A 16,251-nucleotide genomic window follows, 5' to 3' on the forward strand; every position below is an offset into this window, starting at 1 on the left:
ATGCAATACATCAGAATTCATACATCTTTTTATTGCCCAGCAAATGTTCAAAAAAGACAATTCACTTGTTAACATATCTAGGGGAACACAGCAAATGACCATACAACCTTCTTTAGCAATAAGATGACCAGAGGCTACATCCTTAAAGAATAAGGAGGGTCAATTACAAAACTTGCTTGCTTACTCAGTTTCTGCGAGTAGCTTAGCAATTGAAGCAGTTAAAGCTGAAGTCTCCTACCCTTTTTTATTTTGGAACAGAAAACAGACATTCCTAGTCTCCCTCCCGTATACATACCTTCAAGCATACATCCAACCTAATCCAATTATCTACATTCTTACCTGAATCATTTTAGTGTGGACCCCCTGCCCCATTTCAATTCCGCAATGAGTCACCAGCACAGACCCGTCTAGATAAATGTGGACCAGGGCAGCAGCCTAAGCAAAAGAGATGAAAACAGTTGCAATGACCTTTTTTTGTTTTGTTTTTTGTTTTTTTTTTACTTTTTTAAAATTGAAGTATAGTCAGTTTACAATATTGTGTCAGTTTCTGGTGTACAGCATAATGTTTCAGTCATACATATACATACATATATTCATTTTCATATTCTTTTTCATTATAGGTTACTATAAGGTATTGAATATAGTTCCCTGTGCTACACAGTACAAACTTGTTTATCTATTGTATAAATATTAGTTAGTATCTGCAAATCTTGAACTCCCTATATATCCCTTCCCATCCCCTTTTCCTCCTGGTAACCATATGTTTGTTTTCTGTGTCTGAGTCCGTTTCTGTTTTATAAATAAGTTCATTTGTGTCATTTTTTTAGATTCCATATATAAGCAATATCATATGGTATTTTACTTTCTCTTTCTGGCTTACTTCACTTAGAATGATGATTTCCAGATCCATCCATGTTCTTGCAAATGGCATTATTTTATTCTTTTTTATGGCTGAGTAGTATTCCATTGTATAAATATACGCAACTTCTTTATCCAGTGCAATGACCTTTTTGACTGATATTATCATATATTTTGTCAATTAGAAAACACTCTGTGGAAACAATCCCCTCTTTTTCATCTCCTGCCAAAATACACACAGGCACTTTCCCCATCACCCTGAGAGCACTGAGCAGAGCCAGGGCGAGGCTGGGGCAGGTACTGCCTCAATATTACCCCGCAAGAGGTCAGATTGCCACTGGATGGCTGCAAGTCTGGGGCAAGGGCTCAGCTACTACTTAAGCTACCGTTTCCTGAGCAGGACAGCTGAGTGCACCGGTGCCTTCAAGGATCCCCCTGACCCAGAATGGATCTACAATCTAGGTTTAGGGGAGGAGGTTTTAGACAGGGTATCAGGTTTAAATGTACAGTTAAGTTTAGATAGTTTGGGGGAAAGGGAAAAGACTTGTTTATGTGAACACATATCCCCATAGTTGTAGGTGTGTTATAGAAAAGCAAAAATAAAAATCCAAATAAGAGAGGGCAGTTAGACATTACTTTTTTGCTGCAGAATGAGCTAAGCCCACCCTTAATCATCTTGGCCCAGAATTACAGGGCTTTAAAGTTGGAAGAGAACTTGGAAGTAAACTTTTCTAACTGTACAGCTCCCCACAGGGATCCAGGAGGGACCGAATGGCTAACACAGAATTAAAGGCTGCTGTAATCAGAAACACCCAGACCCCAAGCTATTGTGTTTTACTATCAATAGGAATGTGTCTTCTTGCCAAGTCTGTTTGTGCTACACTTGGGGGTATGGAGATGGCCCGGGAGACGGAGATGGCCCGAGAGACTGAGATGTCCCAGGCGATTGCAGAAAACATGAATGGCTTCTTCACTCTCAGTCTCCAGAGTAAGAGCAATGTTAACAGCAAACGATCCTAGAGAAAACGCTTCTCATGGTTCCACTGTGGTTGAGGGGCCCCGCAAGGCACACCTTGCAGCTGCTCAACTGGGAAGTGCTAACCTCTTCGATGTGGTCTGAGCCAGCCAGGGGCCACTGAAAGCTGTCAGTTAGGTTTCTTATTATCTAAGCTTCTATACAGAGTGGCATAATAATCTAAGATTTGTAAAGGCAGGTCTTCAGGAAATTCTGGTAACAAGCTAGTTTCCATTTAATGAAGCTAAAATTTTAGTAAGTCTTGCATTACTCACTCAGATGACTTATAAACAACTTTGATTAGGAGTGAAAGTGGATGGACTTGTGTGTCAATCACCAGATATGACCAAGGAAAGGACTGCATTCCTAGATCGATTCTTTGTCCACCAGAAGGACCTTCAGAGCCTCCTGTGGGCCACAGGCCACTCTTGGAAAACTGTCTCTTTATTGGCACCCAAAGGTTCACACAGCTCCAGCAAATGACAAATAAAAGGCTCTATCATTCCGAGTAAGGTACTTTGACCATGAAAACGAGCTCTATTCACCTGGTCAGCAGGTGTAAACTAGGGATGTATTGAGAAAATGGGACATGGGGGCTCTTTCTCTGAGGTCAAAAGCACATACATTTGTAGCCCAAGGGAGAATCTTGGAAACTTAAGAAAGAGGGCGTGGCCACAATAATCATACCCAAAGGCCTCGAGGAGATGCAACAATGTGTTTCACTGCCTGTTGACACATCAGTCCTGCAAACACTGTTTTGTGCTCCTGGCCATTTACTCTCAAAACAACACAGGGTCCTCTACAGAGCACCTGGAGCTGGCCACCCTGGGGTTGTGCAGCAGACAGCAGGTGACTCCAGCTGCAATGGCTGCAGCTGGGCACCATTCTATGGCACTTCTTTGTACTCGGTGGGAATGTAAGCCCCCTGAGAGGAAAATGCATGTCCTAAGGCTTCCCTTGCAAAGCAATATGGTACCTCACACGTAGTAAGTACTCAATACAAGTTTGAGCAATGAAATGGCAACAGCATTGCCATTCCATCTGTTTCTTAAGCTTGCAGACTCTGTATTTGGCCTCCTTGGCTCTGCAAGCAATTGAGAAGTCGCTTGTGGGTGGAATTTGTCACCGGGACATGTGGTTGAGCTACAATTACAGTGGGTTGTGTATTTCCTCCATCGCGTGACCTCGCTGGCAGCAGCGTTCTGCCTGTGCGTCCAGGGCAGCACTTCTATCAGAGACCGCTGAGTAATTTGTCCCATGTGCTGCTGTAATCTCCCTGGGCCATTTAAAATGTCAAATTTGGTTCAGTTAAGTGGCACCACCGGATGGTTCATTGTCAGTGCCACAAAAGATAATTCCACAAAGCTGCATCTATGAAATTAGAAATTAGCAAAACCAGGGTGCGGAAACAGATGGTTCTCCAATATAAACTGGGGACTTGGTCTGTGAAATTTAAATCCTAAAGCTATGGCTGCTGGTGTTGGTGAGAAGTCTGTTCGGATCCCGCAGATTCCCAAAATGTCTCAGCCATTCAAACATTTAAGTTCCTCCTCTGTGCCAGGTGCCGTACAAAGGCACTGGGAATACAGAGGTTAATGCTCCTGTCCAGGAATTAAATATAATGGAGGTGAGGTATGTTTGACACCTTCAGCTGTTGGGAGCACAGTTCTAAGGTCAAGTCCTTGTTCTGCCACCCACTAGCTGAATGTCCTTGGGCAAGAGAGCAAACCTCTGTGGGCTTCAGCTCCCCTTTCTATGAACCAGAATCATACCTACCCGACAGAGGAGACAGGGGTTAAATCAGGTGAGAGACTGCAAAGCACCCAGCCTGGGGCCTCACACACACAGGGGTTCTAGCCCCCTCCTCGATTTGGGTTGCTTCAGGACAAAGGCTGTCAGCATCTGGCTTTCAGAAGGCAGCTTGACTGATCTCAAACTCTTCGATTCAGCCCTAAGCAAATGTTTTAAGCACAGAGCTGGTTTCCAGGGGAGGATGGGAAGAGGGGGTGAGGTGGGAGGAGCTCCTCGGTAGCCTTTAAGAACTAAGTTGTGCTGCTGACTGTCGTCCAGGTCGTTCCTGGCTGAGCTGAATCCCATCTCAGTCCCCCGCCGAAGGTGCTGGGGAAGGTGGCTGGATGCAGCCGACAAAAGCACAGCTTCTGGGGCCTTTGAGACCCGAGTCTCAGCCCACTTCTCCCTGGCCCTGGGACTTCAGGCAACTTACTTAAGCTCGCTGTGCCTCAGTTTCTCATCACTAAAATGAGGCTACAAAACCTGTAGGTTTCCCTGAGAGTTGAATGAGACAAAATCTGAAAGGACTTAACCATAGTAGGTGCTCAGTAATTACCGTTATTTTTTATCTGCATTTTGAGAGATTTCTGATGGGGAAAATGGGACAGACCTGGTCCACTGTGGAGGCCAGATGTTAAGTAAAGGCAATCACTGAACAGAGACAGCCTGCCCAGTCTACCCATAGCCTAACGCCCAAGGGTTTCCAGAAGATTCGTAAACACTGGGAATTGTTTTCCCCATGATCCTGACGGATGTCCTCAGGGACAGATGGCCCAGAATGGCCTCTTTGCTGGCTGCCAGCTAATCAGTTTACCCCCCAAAACTGTATCCAAGATTCATTGGTCACCAACCCTTTTCTAGGGGTAGTTCTCCTCTCTTTTCTTTTTTAGCAACCTGGTTTTTGCCTTTATTCCTCAACCACAGCCTCTTGACTCTCTCCCTCATCTGAGTAAATCGTGCGCCAATGACTAAATGGCTCTATGTTGTTTTGCCTTCATAAACCAGAGAGAATGGGAGGGCTCCAATGAGATCACCACTTGTAATGTAATGATGCTCCTCTGAGCCAACCCACCTACAATCGAAGCTGCAGGAAAACGTTCTGAGGACTACACCGAAGCTGAACCAGGAGAGATGGGTGAGCGGTGGGTGTGGGAAGGGGGAGGACCGTTCCTCCTCCTGTGCCCCGCACAGCCTCACGCCCTCTATCCCTAGTCTGTCAGCACTCAGTGCACCTGCTGTGCCTTCTTCCCAGCTCAGCCAAAGGTGTGAACTCCACAAAGTGCAGTGACAACAGTTCTGAGGGTTCTGACACCTCATCCACACAGATGTATACATACACACATGTATGTGAGAACATAGGTAATGGGGTTCCACATCCTTGCTGTACAATGAACTAGAACACCAGCTGCTTGGTGAATGAAGGGGTGAGATTTAGCAACCGAGCAGGGAATTTATTTAATCAGTTAAAGAAAATAAATAACAAGAAGATATTTTTCAGTCCTCTCCTTCATACTTGTAACAGCTATAAACAGAAGATCACCTAAGACAGTGTTTCAAAAAATTTCTTAAGTGATTTACTTTTCTGGATTTGGTTTACCCCAATCCACCAAAAAAAGGAGGGGCACCGAGTGTCTTGCAGCTTCCTGTGTCTATTTCCTGATCCAGTGACATGGAATCACAGTAGCTGAAGAGGTGTCTTGGGGGGTCATCGGGCCCCACTCTTACTTTATACTTGAATGGCCCCAGAATGAGCTGACTCAGCTGTTCAATGCCAGGGCCAGGAGTAGATGCCAGGTCTCCCCACTTCCCAGCAAGAATGCTTGTCACCAATTCTGGGGTCTTGGGCAAAGTAGCTCCTGTCTCCTCTGGAGAAAAGCTAGTTGGAGCACCACTCTGGGGAAGCTTTACTATCAGGTACTGTGATCAAATGTCCAGTCCACCTTAATGGAAAGTTTCCCCAACACCTTTTGATCGATCTGTTTGGCGAACTGACCTGACCAGCAGCTGTTGACCCAAGGCCAACAGGAAACTTCACGGGGACCATGGCCAGCCCCTTCTTCTTCCAGTAATTCTCCAAGTTGAATTTTTCCACGGCCGCTCTCCTCAGGGCGTAGGAAGACATGGCCATACATTCTTTCCAACACTGGATCAGGTTCTTGGCATTAATCTCTTGTTTGTAGGGTGTTTCATCAATTTCCTTGTACATGTTTATAGTTCGGACCTACAAAAGGGCAGGAGGTTGACAGAGCTGGAGGGGAAGGCAGCCATAGCCTCTTTTACCCACTGTCCTCCTAATCAAATTCTGCTCATCCTAGAAAACCCAAACTGAGTTCAATCTACTCCTTGTTGAAGCCTTTCCCAACACCAAACACTCCTCTAGTCAGAGCCCCTGTCAAATATGCTAGCACTTAAATGCTTTCTATGCTGCTGTTGTGTGAGTTCAAAGGAAGGATCCTTTCCTTTTATTTCTTATATGACTCAACACAGTCCAGGGACTCTGCAGATTCTTAATTCTAGCTGTACCTGTGAGTATCTGTTAAAAGGTAAGGCTGACTTTCAATTCCAGGCTACATGATCTACACGCTTTGGATTTTTCAGATGCTGTGGCAAGAGAAGACCACTCACTTCCAAACACGAAAGTGTGAAAGTTTGTTTAAATATGACCCCAAATAGGATGCAAAACAAATTAAAAGAGTCTATCCTAGGATGTCTGAAGCACTGAGTAGAATTCTTCCTGAATTCCCAGAACTGGTGATTAGGGTCCCCTGTTGAGAACAAAAGGTCAGGTACCTCACAATCTCAGCTGAGAAAACTCAGCAGTTGAGACCAGCCATCACCCCAAGCAGACAAGGGCCATTAAGGACATATACTTTGTCAGTCCCCCAAAAAGAAAGATTCCCAGATCACTACAGAAGCATGACTGGAGGTTAGTAAGCTGTGCCCTTTTGGGGAAGGTGGTGTTTTTTAGGATGGCTACTCTCCTCCATTTTCCCTGGTGATGAAGGGAGGAGATCATTATCAGATCTTCCTCCTTGTGCTAACAAGTGTGACAGAACATCTGGGAAAGAGGCTGTGGTGAGATGGCCAGGAATGGAGGGTGCAGGACCCCCACAAGCAGAAGAGACACAAAGAAGATGGGGGAAAGAAGGTAGACGAATCAGGGACTGGGGCTTTCCAGGGACTGCTGCAGCATGGGGCAAAGAGGCATGGGCATCAGGGGATGCTGCGTGAGGTGCCAGCTGAGGGTCAGTTGGAGATTTAACCCTCGTGGGAAACCGCTGATTTCCGGGACTCCTGTCATAAATGGAGCTCAGAGACAACAGACTTGAAAAGTGGCTCTATCTAACCAAGAAGATGATAGACGGCTCACTGGGAGAAGCCAGCTGGGAAGATGCTGTCTGTTTCCCAGGTCCCCCTCTTCCTCCCTGCCCAACACCACAGCAGAAGGCACAGGGGAGGAGAAGGGGGCAGAGCACACACCATTGTCCCCACCCGAACTCCACTCCAGGATCCTGGGAAAGGAACCGAGCATGTTAGTGAATGAAGTTGGGGCCAAGACTTAAAAAACAGAGACCATTTTTGTAACTGAAGTGACTCAGATGACAGCTGCCTGAGATGCTAAGGAAGCAGGGGAAAGAAGGGTCTACAGAACTTGTTGGTAGCAGTTATACCCTCAGTCAATGGAGACTCAACAATGAATCCAGTGCTCACTCCTCAATCCCCTCTGTCTCCAGGATTTTTGAGGGGAGGGGGTGGTGGGTATAGCTCAGTAGTAGAGCGCATGCTTAATATGGATGAGGTCCTGGGTTCAATCCCCAGTACCTCCACTAAAAAAAAAAAAAAATTTAAAATTGTGATCCAGGATTTTTGAGGAGAAGCCTGAGTAGAACAAGGATCACTGAACTCTGAAGTCCTGCTCAGTATTAACTATTTAGCTGGTTACCTCAGGCAAATCATGTAGGCCCTGTGGACCTCGAATTCCTCAATATGAAGACCCCCCAGTGACCCTCCCATCTCTAAAATTCACCACTTTTTGTATGTGAGATTCAGTATTACCTTCTCCGGGGACAACCCACATTTGGCTGCAACTTCTGTGATACAGGATTCAGTGATCAGTCCTGTTTGAGGAAAGCCAAACCCACGCAAAGCCGTGTTGGATGGAAGGTTGGTTCTGCATGCCCACCCCCGGCAGCGCAGGTTGGGAAACTTGTAAGCATTTTCCATTTTCAGAAGTCCCATCTCTATCACCTGTGGAAATCCAGAGTTGATGTGATGAGATCTTCATCCTTCTGGACCTGCTTTACCATCCTGAGACCTCAGACCAAAACCAGTCCAGAAATGACTGACCCCCACGACATCACATCAAACATGCTAAAATTGACCCATGTCTCAAATTAAATGCATTTTTGCCGTGAAGGAATTTTTAAGGATTTGAATACTTTTTCTTTTGAAAATATTATCTTTTAATTTTCATATTAGAGCTAATGCATTTTCCCCCCACATTTCAAACATTTCCAAAGGCCTTGGAAACAAGTCCTAGCAGGTCTTAAACTCTGGGTCTACAGAATATAATGAATAAAATATCATGGAAAACAAGGGGGAAAATGTTGATTTGGTCTAATGCATTGGTTCTCAACCAGAGGCAATTTTTCTCTCTTCTTCCCTGGGACATTTGTCAATGTCTGGAGATATTTGTGGTTAAGACTGGAAGGTAGCTGTCCCACTGGCAGGTACTGGGGAGAGGCCAAATGATACTTTCAAACATCCTATAATGCACAGAGCAGCCCCCACAAAAAGAATTATCCAGTCCAAAATACCAACAGGGCCAACGTTAAGGTTTAGTGCTCGCATTTGGGAAAAGAGCTCTAAGTCTGAAAAACATGGAGCTAACACACAGATGCAGACTTAGGCAGTATCTCTGGGCTCACTCTGGGGGCACCAGTAAGTAACATGTGGCAACTTGCTCCCCCAATGAGAATCTTTACACTTTTGTAAGTAAATATTATTTAACTATTGAACACTTTTCTGAATTAAATAATTTTATATAAGCCTTTCCAGAATGTGAATTTGCTCATTAAAACACTTACAAATAATGACTCATCGAGGGAGGCACCTCCATTGGAATAATGCTCCATGTCTAGGGCTAAGATTCTGCCGTCGTTCATGAATCCAGCCTGGGGAAAGAGAATGGACTGGTGACACTGTGTCCAATCTTTTCAAAAATGTCGCATGTTGATGAAAGCCATTTCTATTTAAATGTCCTGTTGTCACTTCATCTCCCACATTTACACAAACTCATCACTGTCCCTCCAGACTGTTTCTTCCTTCCAACTTGGGAAACCTCCAAGTCATGTTTGTGGTTTTATTCTCCATTGCACTTTGGCAAGTTGGTCATCAAGTTCCATTTTATTTTATACTATAACAGCTCATGGACCCATCTCTTCCTCTACCTTTTACTATTGCATGCTTCAAGTCTGAAAGCATCAGCTGCCTCCTGGTGGTCCACCTGCTTCCACCCTCTCTCCTCCCTGGCCACCCTGCCCAGTGCCATCATTTTCCTCCTGCCAGTGTCCATGATTGGTTATGACACCTGACTGGCCAAGGTCTTGCTCAGTTTCACTCTTTTTCATGAGATCAAGTGTAACCCTCCATCCTGGGATTCTCAGGCCTCTCTGAGTCTGGCATTCCCTAACCCAACCCATGTTATTTTCCACTACTTTCCAGTGAGCACACTGTGTTCTAATTCCCCTTCTCCCCTTACTCCTGCCCCTGTCAAACATGCCATGTGCATCCCACCTCTGCATTCATGCTCTTACTATTCCCACCACCTGGGAATCCATTCTTGCCTATCCATTCTTGAAGGTCATTTATGTCTCACCTTTTCTAAGAAGTTCCCTGGACACACTCTAACTCATATTTATCTCTCCCCATAGCTTTGTTATACATCCCTCATTTTTGAACCTGAGATTATTATGTTTTCATAAGGACTTCATATGTGTAAGTCTTATATCCCCCTCAACCTCTGAAAGGTAATGTCCTTGAGGACAAAGTTCACTCTAATAAGTCTTTGTTGAACTAAATGAGATTCAAAATAGAACTTAGACTGAATGTAAGTTGAAATAGATCCATCTGTTATCTTCTAACAATGTGTACGCAGGTACACCAGTTGTGGTGGAAACGGTGCAATGTGTTCAACAAATCCTGTTGTCTTTCATCCCGGGCATGCAGGAAGACTACATTTCCCAGCCTCCTTTGCAGTTAGTTGGCAAAGTTCTGGCTAATTATGTGCAGATTAAAGAGCAAGGACCACCTCTTACAGGCCTGGTGCTTAAAACATCTCCCACATGACACTCGGTGCCACTTCCCTTCCCTTCCCTTCCCTTGTCTGCTGCCCTCTGCAGAAGATCCAGTGGAAGACAGAGTCTTTAGGACAGTGCTATCCACTAGAACTTTCTGTGATGATGGCCATGTTCTATGTCTGCACGTCCAATATGGCAGCCACTAGCCAAGGGTGGTTATTGAGCACGTGAAACATAGATAATGCAACTGTGAAACTGAATTTTGAATTTTATTTAATCTAGTGGATTTAAATTTAAATAGCTGTATGTGCCTAGTGGCTTCCGTATTCAGCAATGCTGTTCAAGGGATGATGGTGGTGTTACTAGAAGGGAAAATGTTGAGTCTGTGAATGATGCTGGGCAGCACAGTCCTCTCCTCCTTTCCCCCCACCCCCACCCTCTACTGATTACACTGGCTTCACTTCAGCAAGAATCAACATCATAAAGGTCTAAGTTCCTCAGCGTTTTTAGCTGTCTGTTGGAGCAGTTAGCCCACTCTGACAAGGAAACTTCTTTCTTATAAAACAAAAGAATAATTATTTCCTGCTATGGAAATTTTCCTAGGAATTAGGAATTTCTGGGACAGAGTTCTACAAAAACACCCTTGAGATACTGAAAAATGAGGAACCTGTTGGCAAACAATTGCAATTTCACGTAACACTATTGTTATGGAAACTACTGTTTTTATCTCTTTTTTCTGTGGAAATAGTGTGGCTATCAGATCTACTTTCATGGATGTATGCATATATATTCACATGTTTTCCAGTTATTCACTCTGTAGCAGCCAGTACCAGCTAGTACTTTTTCATAAACTGAAATTTTTGAGCAAAGCAGAAAAGCTTCATTGAAGCAGCCAGTAATCGGCACAAGGAATAGAAAGGTGACTAGAAGCGTAACTTATTGGTTTGCGCATTGTTACTCCCCATTAGAGAGCAGCCAAAAGCGGCCCTCTGCGCGTATGGAATGTTATAATCACAGCGTGAATGCCCCTCCCCTTCTTCTGCTGCTCACTTTATACTTTCCAAGGTAAGGGTGGCGGCCTCCAGTTATTAACATGTCTTCTCCTCGTTCTAGAATGCAGCGGACTGCACGGCCGTGCCTAAAACAAACAAACAAAAGCAGGAGAGGTAAACTCTTTTACCAAATTACATTAACCAGGGTTTCTGTAACTCCTAGTGAGAGCCCGGGTGGGGTCCACACACACACACACTGAACCACAGAGCGACTCTCTGACCCCAGGCTGTACTGCTCTCGGGCATGCCCGGTGGCCTCATCTTCCTTTGGGTCAGGGCACCACACCTGGCACTCACTGCTTATGGGATGGGGCTCTTGGGCACCCAAGGCTCCAGGGTATTGCTTTGGAGGTATTTCTCACTGTGACAACAACCTCTGCTATAGGCTAACAGTTCCAAGGCCACATTATAGATGGTGACAAATAGAAGAATTCAGGTGGTGTCCGACTGTCAAGTGCTCCCTCATAGGACAGGGCTGGAATCAAGGTCTTTTCATGTCATGGGGTAGAGGAACTGACCTATATTACTTAGAAAAGAAATTAAGTCTTCTACATGTGCCTACTCCAAAGACAATTTCCTATGGTAATATTTTGAGACCCTTAAAGGAAAATGGCTTTATAAACAAAAGTAAGCAAAACAAAAGCAAAATCTCTATTTAATTAAGGAATATATATGTGTGTATATATACACTCACACACACCTTTTGGGGTATATCTATATCTATATCTATATCTATATCTATATGAGCCTTTTCAGATATACATAGATGTAGAAATAAAGATAGGTAAAAATATCTATCTCAACAGGTTGAACTGACCTACATATACATACAGGTGCTGAGGACAAGTAACCCCACCCTTTCAGGATCTGTTTTCTGTCTGCTTTCCAGGTATTATAATATTCTTCACTATAGTGTTCATTCTTTTCAGTAATTGATTCTCATTTTTGTTTTTACAGTGTGTAGTTTGACAATGTAAGATAAAGAAGTTGTAACAAGCTGGCAGCTTGTTTCTGTATTTGTACATTATAGGTGATTTTAAATAATCTTGACTCAGATTCTTCTGCCTTAACTGCAATACTGAGAATATTCAGCACGACCTCATTTTAGTTTTAGTTTATTTAGCGGTCTTTCTCCACTTACTTGTTTGCGGCAAATGCGGTGATGGCTGCCATGATGCCAGTCTTTATCACCTTCCCTCCGAAAGCCCCACCAACACGCTTTACATGACACATGACCTTGTTAGCTGGGAGCTTCAAGGTCGAAGCAACTATGTCCTGTGAATGATAACAGTTCTCATTAATCCATCCCGTCTGCAGCAAGGGAGTGGGACGGCCTTTACACGTTTTGATTCCATAATGGTCTACATGACACACAGATTATGTGGTTATACTAAACAGTGGGATGGTTTCCAATAACCTAAGCAGGCATCCATGCTGATCTCAATAGTTTTGCCAACACTATCATTAAGATTAAGTAGTCCTTTCAATATCAATGAGGTATCTTTGTGATAATAAAATTTAAAAAATTTTCCCCATGAACTACACCCAAAGTATTCTTTTCAGACTAACCCCTAGGGATGTGTTTCCCAAAGCAGTGACATTTCCTTGCCTTCCAAACCTCTCAGATGGGTCTTTTCCCCACACACCACTGTCACCACTGGAGAGTAAGCACTCCTCACCTCCCATCTGGATTAAGTTGGTCAGTGGGTCTTCCATGATGTAGGTCTTGCCCTTCTTTTCCATCCTAATGTTGGAGGTCATTAAGTCTTAAAAATTCACTTTTATGGGTGGGGAGCCCAAGAGGGATGAAGTGATGGGTCCAACGTCACACAAGGATAAGGAGCAGCACAGGATGGGAATGGAGTTGGCCCAACCCTTCTTAGTGTTCCAGCTTCTCAGAGGCCTCATTCTCCACATTCACACATTCCTACTTGTGCTGGTAATGGCACTGGCTTCTTGTGACCTGAATCAAGACCCCCACGCTCTGTTCCCCTCACTTCCACCCTGATGCTTAGACTCGCCACCCCCAGATGCGTCCTCCACTCCAGCTTGGGTGGTCTTCGTGCTATTTCTCCTTCTTCACACGCACGCTGCCGGGTATATGGGACACAGGCTGTAAGTGTTTGCAGAATGGGCAAGTGAATGAATGAATGAATGAGTGGCGTGTGATCTTGGTGTGAAACTGCCTGGAAATGGCCTCTCTTCTCACCATCTAAATAAACCACACTCTCACTATAAATCCAGACTTCAGACTTCTTCTTCATGGGACTTCCTGATGATTTTAGTGTTTGAAAAACCTCCATTCTCTTAATTCTTCCACCTAAATTTACAAGTTCTGATTTAGCTGATTCAGCACTTGGCTGCATTCTGCCCGATACTGTTTCCTATTTGCTTCATGTGAGTTAGGTACTGCAGGTTTGGGAGGGCAAGCCTTCCTTTCTTAAACTGTGGGGTTTTTTTTTTTCCAGTTTTATTGAGCAATAATTGACGTATATCACTGAATAAGGTTAAAGTGTACAGCATGATGGCTTGATTTACATCTATTGTGAGATGATTACTCTCGTACGTTCCATTAACATTCACTATTTCATATAGATACAATTAAAAGGCAAAAAAAATTTTTGTCCTTGTGATGAGAACTCCTAGGATCCACTTTCTTAACTTTCCTACATATAATGCAGCAGTGTTAACTACAGTCATCTTTTTTTTTGTATTCTTAACAGTGCCAAGAGTATAGCAAAAGAGACCTACTGATCTCATAGTTGGTTTTAAAGTTACAGATCCACAAACAGAAGGCCACGACTTTCATAATACTATCTTAAATGTTTTGAACCTGTATGGCTATTACTACTCCAAATGCCTTCAGTTTCTAAAATGACATTTTTATCTCTAATTGTTCTTGGTATATTTTGCTGGCAGGAACCATGAGCCAAGTTCCCTCCACAAAGCCCCATATTACCTGTATGTATTTGGGAAACTGTGTGGATATGTAGACATCAATTTCTTGATCCTCTCCTTTGGGAACAACAAGCATGCTTTGGGTCTCCATATAAAAATGTTCCTGACCGCCCATGTGTATTTCACCTGTTAGAGGAAAACACACCAGAATCAAGGAGGCTGTCAGATAGGACAGGTGGCACCACCCCCTCCCCAGCTCTTAACTCATTATGGAGAAATTCCACCAACAGCGCTTCTGCCGGGATAGCAGGCTGCATGGCAAAGGGCCACAAACAACGATATTTAGCTTTTATTATATCTGCATACTTGAAGTAGTTCTGCAGGAGAGTTTGTCATGTCTACCAGTACAGCAGGCCACAGAGTCCTAGGGAGCGGTGCCGGGCTTTCTGGAGTCAACGGCAAGGAGAATTCCAGTTCCAAGACAAGATGGAGTAGATATGCTTCTCCCTGTTCTTTCTTCTAAGTACAATCCTGGACATTATGCATAATTAAAGAAACATAAGAAGACTCTGAAAGGTAGAGGAGAAGGAAGACTAGCTTGGGCTTTGCAACCCAAGGAAAGACACAATGATGAATTCAGTGGATTTTGTTGTTGTTTGTTTCCTATGTCCCAGACTTGGTGCTAGAGAAGCCAGACATCCAAAAACACCAACAGGCAAAGACAGAAAAAAATCCCCAAGAAAAGCCTACTTTCACCAGCCAAAGGACTAGGAAAGGGGAAGCCTAGCAAGACAGAAAATTTCTATACAATAACGACTCTATTCCAGCCAAACATACAGAAAAAAACTGCAGACCTATCTCTATCTGCAAAAGTTGAGTGGGGAGCTTAGACTCCCACCCTTGTCAAGCTGTAATGAGGTACCCAAAATCCTCTGCTAGGGTGGAGTCTGTGGGAGCCTATGGGAAACCTGGACTTCCACGCTCCACCTGGCAATAACAAGGCATCACTCCCCTCTTCCCACCAACACAGGGTCAGAGGAGTTCTGGTAAAATAGATGACTTAATAAGATCCAAAGTCTTATAACACAATATCCAAAGTGAACCAGATACAATTGGAAATCACTTGTCATACCAAGAACTCAACTCAAATGAGAAAAGACAATCAACAGATGCCAACACCGAGAAGACACAGATATAGGAATTATCTGTCAAGGATTTTAAAGCAGCCACCATAAAAATGCTTTAATTTACAGAAACACTTGAAACAAATGGAAAAAATTAGAAAATCTCAGCAAAGAAACAGAAGTTATAAAAAGAACCAAATGGGAATTTTAGAACTAAAAAATACAACAGTCAAAATTTAAGTGGCTCAGTGCATGAGTTCAACAACAGAACAGAGAGAAGAGAGGAAATTATCAGGGAACAAGAATATAGAACAAGAGAAATTGCCCAGCCTGAGCAATAGACATAAGATAGACTGAAGGGAAAATGAGCAGAATCTCAGAATCCTATGTGGTTAAAATTAAAGATGGAACATTTGTGTCATTGATGTTGAGTATCTGAAGAAATAATAGCTGAAAATTTCCCAAACTTGGTAAAAGACATCAACCTACAGCAAAAAGCTGAGTAATTCCCAAAGAGGATAAACCAAAGAAATTCATGCCAAGACACATCACAGTCAAACTTCTGAAAACCAAGAACAAAAATATTTTGAAAGCAGAGACAGAAAAACACTTCCTCACCTATCTGGGAAAAATACTTCAAAAGACAGCAGATTTCTCAACCATGGAGGTCAGAGGAACCGGTATAACATCTTTCTTCAAGTGCTAAAAGACTCAGGATTCAAAATTCTATATCCAGTGAAAGTATCTTTCAAGGATGATAAAGAAATCAAGACATTCTCAGATGAAAAAAAGCTGAAAGAGTTTACCTTCAACAGACCTATCCTAAAATAATGATTGGCTAAGAGAAGTTCTTGAAACAGACAGGACATTTTTTTTTTAAAGAATCTTGAAACATCAGGAAGATGAGAGAGCAGTGGAAAGCATATATGAAAAGAAATATATATATATTATATATATGTATAAATGAATCACTATTCTGTACAACAGAAATTAACACATTATAAATTGACTACTTCAATTTAAAAAATACAGGCAAATAAAGGCAATAGCCTTTCCTTCTCCTCTTGAGTTTTCTAAACTGTATTTGAAGCAAAATTTTAACATTGCTTTATGTGGTTTTCAACTTGTGTAGAAGAACTTTTTTAAGGCAATTATATTATAAATGAGGGAGAGTAAAGGGATGCAAAAGGAGGTAAGTTTTCTACATTTTACTC

The 16,251-nt window shown here is 43.2% G+C and overlaps 1 protein-coding gene and 1 non-coding gene across 2 annotated transcripts in view; one reads left to right on the forward strand and one right to left on the reverse strand.

Annotated features, from left to right (window-relative positions):
• LOC105099168 (aldehyde oxidase 1) overlaps positions 1 to 16,251 on the reverse strand; it is a 68,787-nt gene that overhangs the window by 15,047 nt on the left and 37,489 nt on the right. Inside the window, exons 21-27 of the mRNA XM_010991951.3 lie at positions 13,975 to 14,099; positions 12,157 to 12,290; positions 11,014 to 11,101; positions 8,752 to 8,838; positions 7,721 to 7,912; positions 5,658 to 5,885; positions 340 to 435 (exon numbers count right to left, since the gene is read on the reverse strand). Coding sequence (XP_010990253.3) covers positions 340 to 435; positions 5,658 to 5,885; positions 7,721 to 7,912; positions 8,752 to 8,838; positions 11,014 to 11,101; positions 12,157 to 12,290; positions 13,975 to 14,099 — 950 coding nt within the window. The remainder of the gene's footprint in view (positions 1 to 339; positions 436 to 5,657; positions 5,886 to 7,720; positions 7,913 to 8,751; positions 8,839 to 11,013; positions 11,102 to 12,156; positions 12,291 to 13,974; positions 14,100 to 16,251) is intronic.
• TRNAI-AAU (transfer RNA isoleucine (anticodon AAU)) lies at positions 7,419 to 7,491 on the forward strand. The gene has a single exon. It is a non-coding gene; the product is annotated as a tRNA-Ile (tRNA).

This window comes from Camelus dromedarius, chromosome 4 (genome assembly GCF_036321535.1).
Source record: "Camelus dromedarius isolate mCamDro1 chromosome 4, mCamDro1.pat, whole genome shotgun sequence".
NCBI lineage: Eukaryota > Metazoa > Chordata > Mammalia > Artiodactyla > Camelidae > Camelus > Camelus dromedarius.